The 24457-nt window shown below is 31.5% G+C and overlaps 3 protein-coding genes across 6 annotated transcripts in view; all 3 read right to left on the reverse strand.

The window, feature by feature from the left end:
• LOC105283023 (longitudinals lacking protein) overlaps positions 1 to 24457 on the reverse strand; it is a 103767-nt gene that overhangs the window by 27208 nt on the left and 52102 nt on the right. The window contains exons 7-9 of one of the 4 annotated variants that reach the window (XM_026974987.1): positions 11036 to 11134; positions 9578 to 9695; positions 8794 to 9241 (exon numbers count right to left, since the gene is read on the reverse strand). The exons of 2 other annotated variants lie outside the window; for them this stretch is intronic. In XM_026974987.1, the coding sequence (XP_026830788.1) occupies positions 9034 to 9241; positions 9578 to 9695; positions 11036 to 11134 (425 nt within the window). In that variant the 3' untranslated portion in view covers positions 8794 to 9033. Of the gene's footprint in view, positions 1 to 8793; positions 9242 to 9577; positions 9696 to 11035; positions 11135 to 24457 lie in introns of those variants that run through there. One more of the 4 variants, XM_011345429.3, reaches the window with a different exon arrangement.
• On the reverse strand, positions 15027 to 17902 carry LOC113563389 (zinc finger protein 813-like). Its single transcript, XM_026975001.1, has 3 exons — positions 17750 to 17902; positions 16522 to 16722; positions 15027 to 15365 (listed from the first exon to the last, which is right to left on the reverse strand). Exons 1-3 carry the CDS (start codon positions 17769 to 17771, stop codon positions 15088 to 15090), a joined length of 501 nt encoding a protein of 166 aa, XP_026830802.1. The 5' UTR covers positions 17772 to 17902; the 3' UTR covers positions 15027 to 15087.
• On the reverse strand, positions 20941 to 21912 carry LOC113563390. Its single transcript, XM_026975002.1, has one exon. The coding sequence runs from the start codon at positions 21483 to 21485 to the stop codon at positions 21024 to 21026; it is 462 nt and encodes a 153-aa protein (XP_026830803.1). The 5' UTR covers positions 21486 to 21912; the 3' UTR covers positions 20941 to 21023.

Here is a 24457-nt window from a genome sequence, read left to right on the forward strand (position 1 = left end):
TATTGATAAAATTAAAGTAATAACAAAGCAAAGAATTAATTAACAAATATAGTTTTTGTTGACTTGGTCTTGCTCGGACTGATGTAACCACTAAACCTAAAAAAGAAAACTACAATTTCTAATCGCGTAAAATAATCAGTTTAAATGTATTTTCAGAAAAAGTGTAAGTAGGAGAGACATGAAAGGATAATCTTGTTTTATACCTCTTAATCAATCAATATGCAAACAACAACTTTTATTGCTCAGTTGTATGGAGATGTGATTACAAATATACAGCGCAGTATTTTATAATGTAAATTTTATCGAAAATGCATAACAAATAATTTATTGCTTACACTATTTTATCATTTTGTAACATTTTAAAATTGAAAATATAGAGTTCAGGAAAAGATACGAATGACTCATATACACAACCAAGCAAAGAAATATAAATTAATCTTTTTAATAAGATCTTTTAAATATTTGATTAATCAAAGAAACGCAAATAAAAACGCAAATAAAAACAACAAATCACGATATGTACAATATATTCTAAAAACCATAAATTTTCTCAACTCTGCATTCTACTAAAAGGAACTTAAATAAACTTTCATAAAACTTTAAAAATAAGTTTAATAATTTAAAAACACAAAAACATGATATAAAATATTTAAAATTAATTAAAATACAGGCACATAAATACATATCATACTGTATAACAATATACTTATCACAAAAATTGTATTATTTAAAAAACGAACTATACTTTTTAATCAAACTTTAATTTATGATTCAGTTTTTAATATTAACAACGTCGCTTATTTAATTTATCAATAATTAAATTTCACCAAAATCAACTGTAACGTTCACAGAAGAGAAATTTCAAATCTTTAATAAGATATAATTTTATCAGAATAAATATTTTCTAAGAAATTTCTAGGCACACACACGTACGAGCAGCACATGCATGTATATACATACATATATATATATATATATTTTTTCTTCCATGTAAAATAATAATAATAGTTGACGAAAAAAGGAAAACTCCTTATCCTGAAAAATATTTCATTATTGATAATATTCTTGCGTTCCTTGTCCATTTCTACTGCAATCGATCTGGTTTGAAGAATGGCATATGTTTGTGAATTCTTCGTACGTGTTTATACACATTCGAGCTGTATTTCGAAATGTAGTTGCAATATTTGCACTGGAAGCGACTTTCCGGATGATCGCTGCGTAATCGATGATGCCGCACCAGGCAGTCCTTCAACGGGAAGCTATGTGGAACAGTTGAAGCAGCGCAACGGAGACAATTGGACCAGCCATGATTGTACTGCATAGGCCTACCTGGAAGAATTGTTATAGGATTAGATAAATTAAGTATACTTCAGTCATTCAAACTTTTAACGCTTCTATAAATCAAATGCCTCGACATTTCAATAAATTTACTCATGTGATTCAAGCGGACCCCGATCTGGTCCAAACTCCTGACCTGGAAAATATATTTAATATTCGTTACAAAAAGATTCTTCTAAAGTATAAGAAACGATATACCAAGCAAAAACATGAAAAGCACATCTTTGTTCAAATGCGTGAAAATCAGTGCATATTTTCGAAGCGTAAAGATTATTTTGTCAAAATTAAAGAATAACAATTTGAACAATTCAAGAACTGCAAAATTTACATTTCTGGAGTTATCATTGAATGCAATAATCTTCCACGTACTTCACATTATTAACGTTCAACATATCGAAACGGAACATGCGCCTAATGTGGTGCGTAATAAAAGCTGTAAACAAATCGCGAAAAAACAATCGATTAACTAAAACATTTTTGCAGTTATATTATTAATTATACAAACATATTTATTGATATGTATTGATATCAAACGTTATTGAATGCATTCTAATCAAATAATCTTTGCATTTTCTTTTAACTCCTCTTTAATTGTTTAAATAATAACATAAAAAGAAAAGAACAAAATTAATCCATTCCATATAAATATATAATATATATTCCATATATATATATATATATGTATATATATGTATATGTATATGTATATCTTGTATACATATCTTGTATACATATTTTGAAAGACAGTAAAGTCATTTATGATAAAATGTTTCATGGAGAAAATAATCTTTTGTAAATCATTAATATGGAATTAATTACAATAATACGAAATGCAGGAAATAGGAAACATAACCACAGCTTTCATTTCTCTTTTTCATTACCTGTTCCTTTTTTACAAGTCGGATACATTAGATTAAACATAAATTGATATACAATTTTTTGGTGTTTGAGAAGATCAAAATTACACAACAAGAGTATGGAATATCAGTTATGTATTATGTAGAATTGATTTTTATTTTCTATCATTCAATATAATTTTAAAATACGCATACATATTTTTTGCATCTCAATTTAAAAAAAAGGAAATATATCAATATTTACTATTTATTAAAGGTATTAGCTTTTATAAAAGATAGTTATAAATCTTGTGCGTGTCAAATGGATATATTTCTAGTATACATAATTATACGAAATCGAAATCGATAAAATCTCCAATAATAAATTTTATCGCAAATAACGCTAGAGAGCAATCACGTTTTTTATTTTTTCAAATTGATAGAAAAGCCATGTGAAAAATAAAAATAAAAACCTTACGTTTATATCTTGTATACAGACCAATTGTACAACTTCTCCATACTATTAAATATTCGCTTATATATATTTCATATTTTTATAATTTATTATGTTTTTAATTACGCTTGAATAATTGATATCGACACAAGCGTTACTATTTGTGTAAATTTGTCAATCTGATTTTTAATAATAATTATTTTACTTTATGTATATTTAGCAAATTAAATAGTAAACACTAATAATTCTGAAACACACAAAATACGTGGAATTGCATAATTAGGTTCTCCTTAAGTAAAAATCTTTACAAGTTTTATCACAGAAAATTGCCATATTTGCACAACTATAATTTTGATTACTTTTCCTAGGAGAAGCAGATTATTTTAAAATTTCTGAAACTCAAATATAATAAATAGGATTAAAAATAAAGTTGTCAAATATAAAATACAGTTTTTATATTGTCAGTTTCTCAAAACTCTATTTCTCTCCTAGTTATTTCCTCCTAGAATTATTTTCGTCCTTGCACCAAAACTTCTAAAATTATTGTCCATTTAAATGATTTTCCAACATAAAAAATAATCAAAATTTCTTTTAAAAAAGTAATAAATAATAGAATTATATTTTATTAAACTATATGGAAATTATATTCAATAGTTTTACATAATACAATGCAATTGAAAATGAAATATATTTGTATCAGTTGTACAAGTCTTTTGTTGGAAATACCAGAAAAAAGGTATCTTTTATTAGAAAGAACAGATCCAAGTCTGTCTATCCCAACACGTATGCATGATACACGTATATTCGGTTTCGTGAGAGGATAAATTTGATTTCAACATTAATTAGCGCCATAAGACAACGATATGTTATCGTCGCTAGATAAGCAATATATTTATACATATACATGCTGACACGGATTAGGCGAGTCATATTTTGTTTTTTTATCGTTACGAACGATGATCATTCTTTCACGAAACGCGAATATAAATTGAACTGCATATCAATTACGCTATTCAGTACAATTTGACGAATCGCATTTCCATATTGTGGTGTTTCGCCCGGATGTGTCTATATACAGCCTGTGTATATTTGCTACGCATGTCGCAATGCGGACACTTGAAGCGCGGCATGTCGACGCATTCTAGTCGATAGTGTCGGCTCATGCCACCCGGGGTACGAAAGCTGCGGCCACATCTGGGACATGGAAAGCCGCGCCGGTTCGGACTGGCCTGAAGTCTGAACGTATGCCGGAAACTCCGTGCAGTGCTGTGATACTTCTCCAGGACGATCGGTCTGAAGTCTGGAAGCACAAACAGAAACGAGGATTGTATATTAAAATGGCGATAATTGGCAACTGGAATCACCTAACATTCGCGAGAAGTCAAGGAACGATGAAGAGGAGAAGATAATAGGAATTTTAAGATGCCTCTCCTTCGGGAGCGATCAAAGATTACCTCAATTTAAACATCAGTACTTAAAATCAGTACTTTCTCAATTCTTGTGACACTCCTGATGTAAACATCTCATCTTATTTTCATTCCAAAATATTTAATACGTACTTCCAAGTTATCGCCGGATAATATTACAAAACAATTATTAGTTCATTGCAATCGACGTTAGATCATTCCTGCGAATCTATAAAAAATAAGCAACTGACTGATGAACCTTCGATAACACCGATAGAAGCCAGCATCAAACAATTTAAATAAGAGTCAATTTAAACAAGAACACTCTTCCAAGAAGATACAACAAAAGCGTCTTATTTATTGATGATCGTGTGTGCTAACGATATTTTATAATATATCGTACACAAACGATTCCTATGTAAACTCCGGCGCGTCCAATTGGACTAGTAAAGCTTGTTCAACGTGACTTCCTGTCCCGGGTGCAGTTTCCTGATATGATTGTAGATCGAGTGGGTCCACTTGCTGACGTGGCCGCAATATGGGCACTGATAACGCGGTAAGGAGTCACATTCGTATCTGTAATGCCGATACATCGAGTAGCTCTGTGAGAAGGATTTTTCACACTTTGGACACTGATACTTCCGGGTTTGCGAGATAATCGTGTTCTCCATCGTCTTGCCTAGCTGTAGTTGTTGTTGCTGATGTCGCAAAAGCGATGTCTGCGATCGGATGTCTTCCTTTGTCGTGTGATTCCATTCTGAAACCGATGTCATCTTATGTTAATAATCGTCGACATACTCATACGCAGCAGTAAGCCATACAATGCTTTATGTATGAGACAAAGGAAATCACGTTACAAAAGAATTCCAGTTCGTGGAAACAAATCTACGGATCCACGAATTCACTCGTTGTCAGAACAGTGATAGATCCACATCGAGTAATCAATGCTTCTCAGAAATTACAAATTTCTGAGAAACAAAAAGCTGTTAAGCTGTTAAAAACTGTTAAGTTGTTCTAATTGTAACACTAGTATATCTGTACGCCTGATATTCGTCCTAATTATTTCACGTTGAACATAATTAAATGTAAATAAATGTATTTGTGGCACTGGTGTCTTCTTCATTATTCCTCACTGGTATTCCTCATATTATTAATGATCTTATCATCACAGATTGTCTATAAAGAAGTCAATAACGATATATATTCATAGATGATTATTTTTCATTTTAATTAGCGTTGATTGTCCGGATGAATCTGATACAGCTATGACATAAAATTTATCTCAAAGTTATCACAGAGCAGAAAATATCAAAGGAATAAATACGATCATCCAGTGAAACGTCTTCTAAATTGTAGCCGGATTGTATCTTTCGTCAAAATCTGTTGCTAGGATATGCACGCTGCACGCAACGTTATTGTCAAAAATTGTTTGGACAATAAAAGAGATAAGATAGTGCTTTGCGCTTTTTATTTCTTTACATTTCAAAATGCACAATTAAGTCTCAAATTGCTTAGAACATGCGTTTTCTTGTAACTGCAAAAGTTAATTTAGCAGAAACTTAATTTTGCTTGAAATATAATACTGCATATATACTGAAGTAAAAAGAATCACAATGAAAATACAACATTGTATTACGTGGCGTTTTGAAAAGCTATGGAAAATCGAACCGAACTGTTTAACTGAGTCAATATTCCTGAGCCATTGCAATCAGTCAGACTAATTTAACAAATAATTCCGTAGATGTCCAATCCTTGTCATCATAATCTCTTCATGTTTCTTTACGATCTTCACGGCCTTCACAAAGGGGTCTGCTGCACTTAATAGAGCTTTACGAGGCTCACTCCCTTATTCGGATGCATATATCGGATGTGTTGGTAGATATTCGAGGTCTTCTTGCTACATAGATTGCAATACGGACACTTATATCTGGGTGCTTTACCGCACTCGTATCTGTAGTGACTAAGCATTGTGTCCCGCCTGCCGTAGCCATTGTTGCAATTGGGGCAAAGGAATTTGCCGGTATTCGTATCGTATTCGTACTGTATGTCCCGCTTCTTATTCATATATTTCTTCCGGTGCATAGTGTGAAGTCCCATAAGCCTGTCACCTACAAAAGATCATGCTACAGTCAACAACGTTGATCGCTCAAACGCGTCACGGGAAGATCCTATTCGAGAATGAGCGTATACCATAAGACTCCATGCAGAAGGAATATTTGCGTAAGACGAAGACAAATGTAAGAGAAAGAGAGAGAGAGAGAGGAGAAGAGAGAGGAGAGGGGAAGAAGAGGAGAGAGAGAAAGAACAAACACGAGATAAGACAGAAAAGATGCGAGACGTCAAATTTGCCGTAATAAAAATTTCAGTGCCACAAACGTAACCTTCTTAAAAGTGACTAATTTCTTTGTAAAAAATTTTTATTGAAACCTGGAAGTAGGCGCGTATTCGGCAGTTTTACATAACTAAGTACATTTGAGTAGCGAGGCATGTCCTCGATACAATTCAATCGTCCATAGATCTGTTTCTTCTTGATGAAAAATACACCTCAAAAGAGACTAATTTACATCTACCTAAGATCATTCCCTAACCGCCACTATCTTGGAAGAGATCGGCTCTAACAATTCAAATACAAATATCTCCATCACTTTCATTATTAAAGTTCACTTTGCACTTTTAAAAGGAGATTTGAGCATGAATAAAAGTCTCATGCGATTGCCCATATTTAAAATCACAAATAACTTAGAATACACTGAAAATTGAAAACATTAACTGCATAATTATCCATATAAATAACTGCTAGAGACTATAAACATTTAATCATCTTACGCAAAAATTTCCTGCAAGAGATGACCCAAGAAATAGAATTTATATAGTATAATTCCGGTTATAATGCCCATATTATTTCTCATAATCGAATTCGGTTAATGGGAATAATGGGAATCTGAAATATCAAAATTGTTCTTTAAATTTGTTTAAACGCTCAGAAGTAAAAGCATTGTTTTCCTTGATACATTACACGAATATGTTTTGAAAACGCCTTATCAAAAATATTTAAGATCACAACAGGTACAAGAAGATCATCCTCGTACAAATTCAAAAATAGAAAAGAATGAAGAAACAAAGACTTTTAACAAATTTTCCGTCCTATTCTTGAGGAAAGAAAACAAACGTGGAAGGCGATCGCATGATTAAATCGACATTCACTTCACATAGCGGCGCGAGATGCTTGCGAGATTCACGCGTGCTATGCTCGGCCGCACGACTTGTCCTAGAAGAGCGTATTACAGATGACTGGCTTCGATGGATGCTTGTGTCGAATGTGATCCTGTATATTGAACTTCTTTTTACTAAGCTTGCCACAATACGGGCACTCGAAGCGCGGTGGTTTGCCACAGTCATACTTGAAGTGGGCCGTGACAGCACTCTTTGTGGTATAGCTCTTGCGGCAGCGCGGACACGGGAAGCGAGTCCTTGTTTTCTTCGGATTCCTATGGCTGGTACAAGTCTCCTCTGACCACGGCAACGGTAACATTTGTAGAAATGCTGAAAAAAACACGGAAATGCATGATTAATTCACTCGGATCAGAAGCCTCTTCGAGATCGCGCGGGGGTGAATCTCGGGATTAATTCATGATCCATACGCATTTTCTTCTACCTTCTCTCTCTCTCTCTCTCTCTCTCTCTCTCTTCCTCTCTCTATCTTTCAAGCAATTGGTAGTAACAATGCGCAACATATCCACATAAAACAAAATTTTCTGACGAAATTACAAAATATGGAAAACTCGAGTGAATTTGTTTGAACTGCTTCATATATGTTGGCGAATATTCAAAGGGCTTTAATTTGATACCGCAAATCGCTCGAATCGACTTAACAAAGAGGACATTCAAAATTCTGAAATGACTATATGGGAAAACTACATGGCTTCCGCCTTCACGTGTGCATGAGAATAGAACAGAATAGCTAATTTAATTTTAGTAAAGAACAAACAGATAAAGCACTTATAGACGTATTCAAGCGTAGCACAGACGGAAGCTGCGCGTAATCTAGTGATTATATGTGTCAAATATATTTATATATTATATATGCATACATACATATATTATATATGCATACATACGTGTGTGTGTGTGTGTGTGTGTGTGTGTACACATATACATATGTATATATGTACTTATATCAAATAATGACAGAAGACCACATAAAGCATTTCTGTGAAAGTAGAGTGTTAGCTTAAAAATAATCACGCGACTGACTACTTAAAAACTCACGTCACAAGGTATGGGTCGTTTCCGCTTACTACGTCCATATGATCCATTTTTATTCAATGATCTCTATGATCTAAGAATGTCCTACTGCTCTGTAAAAAGACGTACATCATTAATAAAACAAATTAAAGATAAACAAATTACAGGTAAACATCGATGAATACACTATATGATAGTCATGTACAATATCAATTTAACATTAAATGGCATGAGGAGAGATTTTTTTAAATATAGCTCTAAAATATATCAAGTCGTCGATAATATTTTCAATCTACCTGCGTAAAAAATATAACTCACAATAATAGCTTCTATGTTTCGTTAGAAGATTTCGTTAGAATAAGCATAAAGGATAAAATTGGTTAAAAGGATTAGAAACTAATTTCATTCGTTGGAGCTCATTTATTTCTTTACTCTATTCAAAATAAATAAATAATGTTTTTATTCAAAATAGAACAAAATTAATGGATAGCATAGCGAGATATGTAAAGAGAAATTTTTTTCCTGTCACAATTTATTCATGTATCAATACACTCGAGTTTCAATTTACGCAGGAATCTCTCGAGACGTATAAATAAAATTCGCGTAAATGAAGACACAAAAATCTGAGTTAATCATGATATTTAAATATTTAGTTTGTAAAAAAAGATATTAAAACTTGATTTGTATGTATATGAATCTGCGTAAATTGAGATTCGAATATATTACGTTGTATCAAATTTATATAAATTTAAATTTATTCCTGTTCGAAATGTAGTCGAACAATTTCGAGTTTCGATCCAGGATGTTTGGCGCGTATGTGCTTGTAAACATTATTAGATTGCTTGCTTTTCATGCCGCAATAAGGACACTGAAATCTCGGTGGGCTGCCACACTCAAACTTATAATGGCGTAACATGTGATGTACGTGTCGATAACTTCTTTGGCACTTCGGACAGGCATATCTGTCAAAAAATACATTGTTCGATTTAATTCTGACATTTTCCTATATTAATAACAAAAAGATAAAAAGCCGAGAGATTTATGAATTCTTCATCAAAGGATATACATATAAAAAATTTAATCTTGGTCATCTCGAATTTTTACTAGCTATTTTAATAAATCAATAATTGCAAAATATTATAATTACATAATTTCTTAAAAATTATAAAAAATTATAGTTTAATAAGTAAATGTAAATATTAAAAAAATACTTGTATGAATGATTTGCATAACGGTAATTTACACTAGACTTTATGTTTTAATATATAAGTATAAATCCATCAATCGGAGCATCTCACCTTGTATTACTGTCGTTCGAATTTCTAAGTGACTGCTTCTGTTGCCTATAATTCCATGACGACCGTTCTTGAAGTTGATGATGAGGTATATTCAATGTGGGCAACAAAAACATGGCATCTGAAAACAAAGGTGGGAAATTATGATAAAAAATAACGCTAAAATAAGAAGATATACCAACATTCTCCAAAATAGATAGACCGAAAGAGAGCAAACACAAAATCACGAAACACAGAAAACTCTGAGGACGAAACAATTTTGGGCGATTCGGTTTTATTGCGACAGTTGCGAATAAAGATCTTTTATACCTATTGTATATTTATCGTAAGAATGCATATTCTTACAGATAAATTAACAAAAATACATTTTTCCGTTCTAGAAGATAATCAAGGCATAATCTTTGCCTATCGAATCTCCATCCTAACAATCTTCTATATACTTAAAAATATTCTTGACAAATCAGATTAACATACGAAGAGTTCTGTAAGGGTAATAAATATCATGAAAATACTGCTAAACTGTGAATTAATTAACAAGAATCATCCTGAAAAAGTTTAAATTTTTTGCCTCGTTTTAATTTTACCAATACGTAAGAATATGAGGTGGTATTTCTGTTTCGTCAATTTGCCAAATAGATTTGTTAGCACGTCGATTACGCAAGCTTTGCGATATTTGTGGTAATATTTTTAGGTTTTGATGTATTGTACATACAGATCTTGCTTTGATTGTAAGTCGCTATATAAATCGCAATTTCTAATTGCATTTATTACCAAATATGGCATCTAAAGAATTAGACCTTTCAAGTTCTCCTTCCGTAAATAAGAATACTTATGAATCATTATGCAATTTGTTAAAAATTTATAGAAATCTATACAAATAAATTTATTAAAGACTGCTTTAAAAAATAAAATTTTATTCAAAATGATGATTATTTTAATATTCAGAGATGAACCTGTTTCATTATATTTATGATAATTATTTTTTATAAACGTGATATTTTTTTAAGTATGATTTCATCAAAATTGAAAAGAAAATTTACATTGTTTGTTTCCTAAAAATTGAGTACTGTCAAAACTGGCATTTAATAATCTGATTATATTTTTGTAATAAAATTTTTTACGAAAAGATTCTACGAAAAATAAGACAAAAGGTTTAAAATATTCGAATTACTCAAATATTATTTGAGTAAGAAGGAAATAGTCCTTGATGTTTCATCAGCGATCCGTCAGTATAGAAATAAATTTGAAATGCGATTGAAACAATTTTGTACAAGTTTAAGGGAAGTAAACTCTTGTTAAGTGATCAACTTTTTCGCGCGTAGTAACATTTATTCGCAATAATATCAATTGTAAAGACGTGCATTCCATGATGCTGTTTCCTGATATGTCTGTATACGTTTGACACTTGTTTTGATCGCATTTCACAATAAGGACACTTGAATCTAGGTTTCTGCCCGCAACCATATAACACGTGTCGCTTCCAGGTCGCCTTCCAGGTAAAGCTGCTCGCACAGTTCGGACAGCAAAATGCCTTAGTGCTCTTGCGATACATCGAATGGACTGAAACACAAATCCACTGTGCTAATTCAATTAATCTAATAAAGAATTCATAGGACGATTGGCACATGCAATAACAAACACTGAAAACTACTTTTTTTATCTTGAGAAAGTCACTAAGAATCTTGCAACAATCAATATGTGATAGAACGAATTTAATTTAATATCTCGATCCTTGTGTGTATTCGTTAACATCATAATACAAGGAATTCAGGATAGTGAACGTTGCATCAAAATAATAATTTCTTTCTTGAAATTAAATTTCTCCTTGGAAAAATAATTTGCCATGTTTGGCATATCAATGGGAAAGGCATCTCGTCTGATATGCTTATATATGTCCAAGGAATATCGTAATATGTATGTGCTGCTTCAGATTTCCAATTTCTTCGAATAATTGTTGAGATAATTCAAGCACTTGATATAATTTTAGACATCACAGCATAAGTATCGTTCTTAATCTTGAAGCACATTTTTCAAATCAGCAGCGGAGAACCTAGTGTTTCTATAGTAGGCTAAAAAAAAGAAGAAGATTACAACACGATAATCTTAATTGTATTTAACATCGTATTCAATCGTATTCACATTTTTATTTCAACAAATTGTATTACTTTCTTTGAAAATATTATCTTCCATAATTAATTAATTTTCTCTCACAAAAAATACACTTTATGTAAATAAGCGAACACATAAAGTCATAAAGAGAATAGACCAGATACATTGTATGAAACCACAAGAAGATAAAGGACAGGAATTTAAACATATCTCTGCAAGAGGAGGAGATCCATTAGATATCTGTAACGCATGTTATTTGGAATAATAATTAGAAAAATCTTATTGCAATTGCAAACACTTGATACTTTTGTGAATTTTAAAGACGTTATAATTATTGTAAGATTATGTAACATATGTTAAGCGTATGTTTATTTAACAATACTAACAGCAATAAGAATGTCGTAATTATTTAATATTACCCTGGTCGAGTGCTTCATAATGGAAAATATATAATAGAAATTCACACGCGCGCGCGCACACACACTCGCACACGCACGCACGTACGCACACATACCATTCTTTATGCAAATGTGTATAATTTCTTATAAACCGTTTAAATGTTTAAATGAAAATAATTGAAAATAAAACAAAGTATAATAATAATTAACAAATTATTATAATGCAATAGTTATTCCTAATAATTCTAAGGTAAAATACGGAATATATAATCTCCACTTCTGCATTTTCAAGAACCGAAATACGTACATAGAAAGAATGCAATTGAAACTGGTTTTTAAAGCCAATGGGTTTTCGTTAGCAAGTTCTTAACGAGTTCGCCGTGAATATCAACAGCAAAAACTTTATAATTTACATGCTTCCTTCTCACGTGGCTATAAACATCCGACGTCTTTTTACTGCGAAAGTGGCAATACGGACATTGAAAACGTGGCTCCTGACCGCACTCGTACTTCAAGTGCCTCGTTAGACTTGGTTTCTGGCCGAAGGCGCTGGGACAATTTGGACACGGAAACTTCTTGTTTTTGACAGAAGGATGACTCGTATCATCGAGTGTTTTTAGTGGATCGAAACCTAAAAGGAGAAAAGAAAAAAGAATAATTGACATCGACTTGTTCGCGTTTGTACAACCACATTAGTCTACCCGCTTTTATCAAACTTGTCTCGTAAATCAGTCAATCTCATTCTAAAATGCGGTTACCATTGTGACGAGAATTTTTATTTTAAACTATATGATTAATAGTTTCTTTCATTACGGGAAATGATGGAGAGAAAGATACAATTGTTTCAACTAAAAGTTACCAAATGCAGTCAAGATGATTTCAGTCATGTCAAAAAGCAAATATTTTGAAGGTTTTTAATATTTTAAAAAGCGTTAAAAAACACAAACTTTTCAGCAATATTTATAAATAATTGCTAACAAATTGCTTCATATCTAAAAAAATCAGTAATAAAAGCGCTTTATTAAATGTATAACTCTACCAGATCTTGCGTGTATGTGTGTGAGATTGTTTAAAAATTATTAAATCCAAGAGAGAGAAAGGGAGGGGAGACTTTAAACTTTACTTATAAATATATACCTACTTTCTTTTAGAAGAAATGCTGATACATGAAAATACGTCCAAAAGAATTTCGAGAAAATAGTAATAATTTCTTTTTTATTTTATATACTTTGAATATTATTACTTATTAGTATCTATGCAGCTAGCGTATCCAACCTGAGACCCAAATAAAAACATAACGTCATGCATGCGAAGCGCCGCATCAGTACTTTGTATAAGCTGTGAATTTGTGATAATGTTAAAAATGTTTTATCGAACGTCAATTTTAAAATAAAGAATGGCGAGAGAGTTATCGATACTCGCAATATTACTTTCCTTAAAACTCTGTCTGAAATTATATAATTAATTATTAAAATTAATAGATATCTTAATTCTCATCCTTTATATTCTTTAATTTTCGTACTCTCAATAATAATAATATTCAGATGTTATATTTATTCCATATAATTCTATGTGTATTCTTACGTATAATACCCAAGAATTACGAATTTACATCTCAATAAAAAATATATAAATTAAACATATGCTTATTTATGCAAACTATATAAGTTGCAAATATATAATTGTTTATGCAAACTGTCTTCCACTTTAACGTGTTCAAGATGTTACTAATAATTTAAAACTAAACTAAACAGGATTGTTGAAGAGAATTCAATTATGATCAAGTTGAATAATTTTATAATGAATAGTTTCTTTACTCAGCATTAATAGTCCGTTAAAAAGAAACCGACCGAAACAGGATCGTTCAAATATTGTATATTTGTGTAAAACAAATTAGAATATACGTACTGATAATCACGTTTATCAGGTTTTACTTATCATACAATTTTAATTCTAATCAAATTTGAAACAAAAGAGTGAATTATTACGAAATTAGTAATATTTATTTTGTTATTACACAAGTATATTATTCAAATATTATACGTAAAAACATTTTAAGATACAAAGACATTTTTGCAGGAAAGTTTAGAAAGAATTTAGCATCTTTGAAAAATCACATTTCTCGTTAACTTCATATTGTTCCTGAATGTGATTTTTCTCTACTTGCGACATTCCGTATTTTTCGCTAGTACATATTGCACCATTAAGCACTGTCTGCCGTATCTTCATTCGCATCGTGTAAATTCGGAAGATTCACTAAAAAACCTTACATTGTTGGAAGACATCGATTAGAAAGATATCGCGATTCTGATGCTTGACTCTAATGTGTTTCCGCATGTTTGTCTTGATCTTGCACATATAATTACAGTACGGACACTTGAATCTGGGCTGCTGGCCGCACTGATAACGAAGGTGACTCGTCAAGTTCTTCTTCCACATAAAAACGCTTCGACAATTCGGATTTGGACACGGAAATCTGGATGACTTCATGGATGACTTGCGTTTCTGTTTCTTGACATTCATGCGCATCATCCAGTCTGCGGATTCTGTGTTATCTGAAAAAGTAATTACTCGTTCGCGATTAAACGCTCAATAAATTCTGGTTTATCGCGCAAAAACAAGAGTGCGTGCTAATCGCTTTTCGTAATCTTGAGATTATTGTGAATTAAAAGGACCATCTTCAAGATTGCGAGTGTTTTCGAGAGCAAGAGCGAATAAAATACGAGCGTATATATTCGTTATCTCTATTGTTAAATACGATCTTGAACATATTTGAAAGCAAACTCATTTTTAACACTCACTTAAACAATAAAAAAATGGAAACAATGACGCAGTTGTATTATTTGGGTTTCTGGGATAAAACTCTTTTCTAATTATTCAAAAAGTAAGTGCGGGTTAAAGTCAAATTTTAATATTAAAATGTATATCACATAAATGTACGAACCTATGAACAAGTAGGTTTCTTTATTTTGCAACAAATGAAAGACGCGTATACATGGATTGCATTTACGATGTCCCGTGAAATAGATCGATGACATAAATTTTCCGATTCTTATGTCTCCGAATGAGATGCTTGCTAACATTGCCCTTGAGCTTGCCGTAGTAATCGCAGTAGGGACACTTGAAGCGTGGTTGAAGGCCGCATTCATACTTCAGATGCCTCGTCAGGTTCCTTTTCCAGTTAAAGACGCGACCACAGTTACGATTTGGGCACGGAAATCTAACTTCACTGTCGATGTCGCCGATGAATGATCGGCCAAAAGCTTTGAAAGATCCATTAATACCTGAAAGCAAACAACAGGCAAAAAGGTCCAGTCAGTTTTGACGCAAAGTTATGCGTCCCTCGGGTTAACACATGCCGAAGAAACTGACCATTTCATCACACTAACAGCTTCTTTTTAAAACTAAACTGGGCACATATAAGTGAAACGAGGATGCTGAAAAACAAGGACAAGTAGCAACATAAAAAGAGAATGTTTTATATCTATGTCTATATCACATATAATACGTAACAATTATCCATAATTATCCATAAAATTCTACATAGAAAACGTATTATTAAATCTAAAATACAATATTGAAACATCAAATCAATATTAGTGAATCGTGTTCCTCTTAGATCGAAAGCAGCATTTTCATATAATCATATTGTTGATAAACATGATAACATATATTTACCTGAAAGTGATTTATCTAAGAACCAATGAATTAATGAAGACACGTTACTTGTTATACACTTGGAGCAATATAAAAAGGATAGCGTCAGAAAATTTAGTCTTTTTCTTTTGTTTCGATTTTTCTTTCGCGACTTTATTATCGTATAACAAAGAAAAACTGATGAAACAGGAAAAACAGGATATTAATTTATGTATAGTTACTTTAGAATACTCTGCTACGTAAAGATAAAACCACTAATGCTTCCTTTGTTTTAAAGATAATCTTATTTTTTCATAAAAACTGAATATGTTAAATAAGTAAGACATTTTCTTAACATACCATTTAGAAATCAATTAATTTGTTATCAAATCATTTGTTTGATAATAATTTTCCAAACATTTCCTTTAAATACAATATACAACTTCAAAATTTCCTAGATATAAAAAAGTAATATCACAAATTAATAAGAAATTATGTACACTTATTTTTACTTTCAACTTTATTTAAAGACCTTGAGTGCTGAATGTTTTGAGGATATTTTGATCTATAATACATAATATTAACTGTAATCATACACCTACTTTAGCATCATGTCATGAAATATGCATATTTCATGAGAAAGGCATATATAAGAAGTCATATAAGAGTAACAAAAAGTACAAAAGTAATAATTTTGTTATTTGTCTGCTTTTGTTCTGAGCGCAAATCAAGAACTATTGAAAATGTCCAAGACATAAACCGCAGCATCCTTGTGCTTCCTAACGATGTGCTTGCTCACATCACCTTTAACCTTGCAGCAATAATGACAGTGTGGACACTTGAAACGCGGTTGTAAACCACATTCGTATTTGAGATGTCTTGTCAGATTTCCCTTCCAGTTGAAGGACCTGGCACAGTTGGGATTGGGACAAATATATTTTCCACGTTGTCCTTTCCCAGCTATTTGATTCGCTTCCAATCGACGTGGTATTGTCTCGTAAAAGTCTGAAAGGAACAAGGACGTTCTTGTGAGCCAAATAATCTGGACATTACTTGACAAAAGAGATTGCATATAGCAGACATTATATATTATACTTCACATTATACTCAAGATAACAAATTCGAGAAATTATTCTCAATTTTGTTATAAATATGAAATTCATATCACTCAATAAATTATTCTACAAAAATGTATGTTTAAATCTACAAACTTAATTTAATATTTTAAATAATTACGCTTTTTGGCATTCTTACAATTTGATTTCGGAGAATGCACTTGGAAAATATTTAGATATCCTTTAATTACTCTATAATTCCTTAATTCCTCTCTTTTTTTTGTATCGTATATGTTTGTAATAAACACAATATTATAAAAACAATATTATATATAAATACAAACATATATAACTTTAGAAGATAGCGTAATGTCGCAAAATTTAATAAGCTGCTTCAATTGATAAAAAATTTATTTACAAAGAAATATATCTTTACCAAAAACTTGGTTCTATATATAATTGATTATATAGAATTGATTACAATCGTTGACTGCCTTTTTAAGAAAATATTAATTGAATCATTATAAGACAAAAGAACAAAACTTTTTGTACGTTATCTACCATTTGATATTTTATATGTATATATAATAAAATAAAACTTTATCGTCTTCTTTTTAAAAATCATTGTTGTTAAAAGGAATAAGTTATATATAACTGATATTTCTTTTAACAACAATGATTTTTAAAGAGAAGGTGATAAAGTTTTATTTTTCTTAATGTAGGAGCCATTTTAAACATAGCTTTCAATTTACGGATTTATAGACGCAGAAAATCGTTTCGTCATTTTACTACAATTATTGCAGAATGCAATTTAAATACATTTAGTAGCCACACCGAAAAGTATCGAAGTCTAAAAGGCGTTTTGAAAAACATGAGACCCATCGGAATCAAGATTAGCTGAGAATCAGAAGATATTCAGCAGACAGATGTTACAATTTTTATGCATCCTCTTCATGTATCTAGCAATAGTGGCCTACCAAAAGCCGCAGTAATTGCCATGTGGACACTTGAAATGTAATTTTTTGCTGCATTCGCATAAGTGTTTCTTTAGCCGGTGCGTCAAACCGAAGGTGCGAGGGCAGTTGGGACACTGAAAGTCTCTGCTGGTGAATTGTTCGCTCCCAGGGGGAATCCACGGGGTAAATACCTGTAAACACAGAAGCAATTTCACTTAGTTATTGAACACATTGAACAAAAGACGTTGATTTAAATATTAATCTATGAAACTGATTTTGTATATGAGTATAGTAAAACTAGACAAATGATACTTAACAAACAAATAATATGTGAATAATAATAGGTGAATGCTCAAGATATGTTATAATACATCGAATCATTGAGCAAAATCTTTTTGAAACAATTGACATATCAAAGATACATTTCTTACAATATTCTTTCACATCATTTCACGTACATATAAAGAATATGTATATCAAACTTAGTGCAAAACAACTTATGCATTAAATGATGTTTTACATTAGTCCATCTCGAGCGGAATTCACAGCACGGATACTTGAAGCGCGAATTCTGCTGACACTCGTAACACATATGTCTTGTTAGAGAACTGTGATGAGTAAAAGAACTCCTGCAGGCGTTGACACAAAGAAACATTTTGCGTCGTGACGCGATGCTGAAGTAAGAGACCATATTCCAGCGGAATCGCAGGAAAGTAGATAGTTATAAAAATCAACGCCTATAACAAAAGACCCCATCTACTAACAGCACATTGTTCATTGCAGTTTATAGATATTTAACTTTTGCAATCTTTACAATTTAACTTCTCATTATTGTATAGAATCCTATCGATATATTTTTTAATAATACACTTCATTGAAATATAATAAATTCGATGAAAAAAATGTGTAATGTATCTTCTTGGATACAATAACTATCTTTAAAAAAAGGTCATGTTAATTTCATTATAAAACGTCATACTTGATGATAATTAAAAATTGTTTTTCGTTCTGCTTATCTGAATCGACGCTTAATTATAACTATACAATTATATATCATAATTATAATATACATATACATATATATATATATATATATATATAAAATAAAAAACATAAGGTGAAACATGTAATATTTACAAAAAGCGATATAAATAAAATTAAGATATTTTAACAAATAATTTATTTTTTAAATAATATTTCTGATATTTACAAGAGTGGCATCTCGTGTTAATTTGCATGAGCATTTGTAGAAATAAAGTCAAAAGTTCGCCAAAACAATCTCGATGAAATTTCATTATAATACAACAACAAACTCCAGAAAATGCGCGTTATTATAACGCTCTACAACAAATATATTTAATTAACAATTTTCTCAATACTCTGCGTTGACAGAAAATGTCGCACATTATTTATAATTAATCTGTATTAATGTTATCAATTACATTGCGCAACTAGAAATTATCAAATAGTTATTAAAATAAATTATCAGATAAAAAATATAAAAGAATATCTAATCGTTTCATATCTCTCTCCTTTAAAATAATTTTACACAAGACAAAAAGATATTGCAATTTACTATCGAAACAATGTTACTTCCATTCATAGTAAAGCACATATGAAATATTTTGTAGTAACATTCTCTTTTTTCGTGTAAAAATGTCTTTCCAAACAAGATTAAGTATGTACATAGATTATTATGATGTAAATTACTTTCTTCAATCACTCTATATGTATCGATAAACATAAACGTAAGCGAGGATTAATTAATACATTCTACGTGAATATATGTGAATATATAAACAATCAAGACATATTAACGCAACAACAGATCTCGATCAATAACATTCATCAAATGATCAATATCACAACTGCTTTTCACAGGTTTAAAGTCAAGTCGATAAGAGACAAGTGAAACTCTTCTTTCGTAAGAATCCAACTCGCAATTATTCATCTCGGCTGAACATCATGTTTGATGCATACGTCCAAGACGTAGACTCGTTGATTGGGATGTATCCTGCGTACATGAGATCTCACGTTCGACGAATGCTTCGTGCGATACGAACAATAGGGACAGTTAAATCTTGGCAACTGACCGCATTGGAACTTCAGGTGATTATATAAATTGTTTTTGCGTGTAAACACGTTGCCGCATTTATGGCAAGAGTAACTCCTCTTCTGGTGCGTACCATCGGGATTGTAGGTGCATTGAATCGACTGTGCGTAATACTGTTGTACGACGGCTTGCTGGACTTCTGAAAACAGAAAATTTTGCAACATAATTCGGGATAGAAATATGGAACATGGATCAAGCAACATCATTCTGTCGACTCATAATAACGAGGAGAAAGTGCGCTCAAATCTGGACGCATTCATTTCTTCATAAATCAAGAAGTAAGAGTTACGTCTCGTTACAGCTGGAATGTCTTATTTATTTTAATATATTCTTGATATCTAAGGAAGTCGAGAAATTTTTAAATGACAACTAAATAAGATCTGTCATGAACTGTGACTACAAATCCTCGAGATCAAAAAGATATAATCTCATCAATAACTCATTGGCTTTTACTTGTGATAACATATAAAATTGTAAAGTCTATATATGAAATGGTTATTTTTATTAGTACATAACAATTTAGTTAGATGTACACAAACATAAAAACATGAAAAAAATCTTTTAGTAACAAAGTTTGAATGTTACAATTAAAATTGTTTCGCCGCTATAAAAAGCTCAATTTTTCCACCTAAACTTATTTTATAAAATCAATATTATTGCACTCTATAGATCTTTGTTGTTATGGCTATGGATCTACAACAGATATTAAGATATTTCTTACATGATTTAATTAAGTTAAAATTTTAACAATTTCATCTTACAAAAAACTCGTTTCGCATTAACGCGAACACGCACAAAGAGAGTAAATAAACTCTACATAACACATTTATAATGTTTCTTTATTTGCATAATTCAAAGATTGATTGCTAAAACATTCAAGTTTTAAAATAATTATGACTGTAAAGAAATAAATTATTAGACTTATTTTGATTGCAATAAAATAATCTGATAAACTTTCATATAAACACAAATTTTTCTGACGCAAAATTTATATTTTCCGAACAATTTCTTCCGAAAAATGCACAAAAGAAATTAATTAAAATAAATATATGCGCAATAACATTTGCAAAATAAAGTTACTTTTATTTTAATAATACTCAACAGAGGAAATAACAGAGAAAATATATAACATTCTGTGAAAAATAAATAATTGTGCAATGTAAAGGAGATATATATATAATATTACAGAATATTTTCGGAATTTTCGGATTGTAAGATATACTTTGTACAAGCAACATTAGAATTGTCCGTAGACACAGAATCACGTATATCGAGTAAGTAGAATTGTAGTCGAGGAAGATTCAAGAATATTGCGAGATTGTAGTCTTGTCCACCATGTAAATATGTCCACCAGATAAAGCTGGATGTTGCCTGAATGTATACGATGTAGTATACAATGAGTGCACACGTTCGAGGATGCTTCGTTTTGTAGAAATAAGGACAATTGTACTTAGGTGGCTGATCACGTTCTATTCCCAAATAATAATGAAGATTGTGTTCCAAATTGAATACGCTGCTGCAATTACTGCAGAGAAATCGTGACATGTATTGTTCATCGCGAGATAAGGAAGCGATTTCTTCATTTGTGATCAACCAATCATGATTTTTCACACGTACATTAACGATTTGTGGGCTGTAAGACATATTCCTTCGTCATCCATGATAAGTCCAGTGATAAGAGTGGCGTCTTCATTAAATCTCTAAATCTGCTAAATTTGACTTCACGCTCACTTTAATTCTTAAAAAAGAAAGGAAATAAGTTCAAAGTACACGCAGGAATATTTCAAAACAGTCTCATGAGTAATAATTATTAGTCTACCATAAAGTCATCGCAGTAAGTCGCAATGCAGCCGACAACACTCTCCTCTTGGTGAATGCTACTTAGTAATTAAAGACATAGACACGGCACGAATCCTTTGTGAAATATCGACGTGCCGAAGCGATGAAAACGATCAAAATGCAAATAAGATGTATGCATCTTATGGAAAAGAGGTCTTTATTTTTCAAGACTATGTCGGCTACGTAAGGATGACTTTATTCCAAGTAACATCACAATAGCAACTTAATTTCAAGCAAGCGTCGCGTTGCGTTGCTGCCAAGCAAGAACATCGACGACGTAGACTTCGCTACCAGGATGTTTCCTGCGGATGTGGGCCCGTACATTTGACGTATGCTTGGTCCGGAATGCGCAGTATGGACAGTTGAACCGTGGTGATTGGCCGCACGCGAATTTTAGATGATATTGAAGATTGTAAGTCCATTCGAAGGGTCGGCCGCACTTTGGACAGGGGTATATCTGCCTGCAAGACTGCCAATGTTGGGCCATTCGAGCCAATCGATTCGCACCATATCTACGTTGCGTTCTCGTCCGGTGCTTGTCCTCTGAAAAATTCATATGTCCTGTCGATTAATCACATCACTCGTTAGTCAGGATTTACGACGAATGTACTGTATTTATTTATTTGCAACCCATCATGCTTTTCGGCTTCGGATGACTTTCCAATTTTTACATTTGTATCCGTGTGATTTACATCAATTTGCCCTTTGTATCATCGATTTAATCTACTCTGACTCTATCTGCTTTACATGACAATAACAATAACTCCCTTATCTTCTCTCTTTAAACTCCGATATACCAACTCAAAACCAAATATATCCAAATATAAAATATAAATGACTTCATTAAACAAAGAAACAGTAGCGTATAATGTCACACATTCTCGCATCTAACCAAATAAACACTCAGTCGTTATGTGACTCCTACTCTTCTGTTTCCTTGCTCCCTCTCCTTCTTCTTTTCCTTCCTTTTTCCTTAGCCATTTCTTTCTTACTATATTTTCTTCTTACAACACGAAGAAATACAGAAAATAATCTATCGAGGAAATTTATTGTACATAATTAGCAAGGGAAATATGAGGACAAGAATTCGATGCTTTGCCATTTACAACTGAGAACTGAAATTATATTATTTCCGATAAAGGATAATTCGATGTTCTCTGACTATGTATTGGGTACCGTTATAAAAGACGTAAATCGCTTAATAAACGCAAAATCGTCTGTATTTATTATAAAATAGTATAAATAATGAAGTATACAAATGGTAAGTATACAAAATAATGCAGATTCGCGTGTGCGTGCGCGCGCGCGTGAATAATTTAGAATAAGTTTTTCACAATCTGTAAGTTTTTTAATGTATAAATATAATATATTATAATATACATATAATAAATATAATAATATAATATACATATAATATGAATATAACATAATAACATAAATACATTTGTGTGCATGCGGTCGCGCGCGCGCGTGTGTGTGACGGAAAAGTATTGCATTTTTCTGTAAAAAGTTATGAAACGTATTTCTCTGCAATATTATCATGGAGAACAATCAAGAGGCAGTAATCGGAACAGCCATGTTGATTATTCATGTTGTACAGATAAATACAGATTAGTCTAATTAACATCTAACTAACCAAAAATCAAACGTATGAAACATGATAATGCAAGTGTATCTATAATATATTAACATGTGCATTCACACCTTGCATATTTGTATATTTTATTCTCAGAAATACATTTTTTCGACTAGAATCGTTATTTTCGTACGATATACACGAAAAAATTACAAACAGAATATTTTGTTCCAACAGGATGTTATTAATTATTATTATTAAACATATACAAGATATTTATATGTGTTTATATGATTTTCTTCATCAATCAACGATTTAATATTTCCTTAGTAAAATGATGTAATATCGATAGCTCTCGATGGCAATCGTTGCAAACAATTAGTCATTTGTCATTGGTATTTACAAAGAATGTGAATTTAATTTACAAACGATACGAAGAAGTACCAGAAATGATCCATTGTGGATATATAAGGCTTTATAATTATATAAATCTGATATTAATCTGTCTTAACAAAATTATGTTTTAAATTCGAGTAAACTTGACTTTAATAAAAATTTCAATACTTACAATAAAATACAAACTATAATATTTCATAAAACTTTTTTTAAATATCCGAGAGAAAAAATTCCGTTTAATTAAAAAGATCACTATTTACATGTTAGAATTTCACTTTTCAATTCAACTTTATTATCTATGACAGAAACACATAGTTTAATTGTAAATATTCGTAGAAAAACAAGCGAAACTTCTGCATCGAGTAATCTTGTGCGCTTCAATCTTTACTGGAAGACGAATCACATTTTTCTGACATTACCATCATTCTGCTGGCATCGTCAATATTAAGAAGTTTCTTTATTAACAAGATAAAAAAAATCATAATATAATTTCAAGATACACTAAACAACTTTGACCATGTGCTACGATCGTATTTTACACACATCGATAGCATATACTGCATTACCGGGATGCTTTCTGCGCACATGTGCACGTACGTTCGATACATGCTTAGTACGATAATTACAGTAAGGACAATTGAACCTTGGTGATTGACCACATTCAAATTTCGAATGATAATAAAGATTATTCTTATGACTAAAGACACTCGGGCATGTAGGACATGGAAACTTTGGCTTCCCGATAGCAAGGTTGTTATCAACTGTGGCTTGATGATACGTTCGATGTTCTTTTCCTATGAATTCA

This window comes from Ooceraea biroi, chromosome 14 (genome assembly GCF_003672135.1).
Source record: "Ooceraea biroi isolate clonal line C1 chromosome 14, Obir_v5.4, whole genome shotgun sequence".
NCBI classification, from domain to species: Eukaryota; Metazoa; Arthropoda; class Insecta; order Hymenoptera; family Formicidae; genus Ooceraea; species Ooceraea biroi.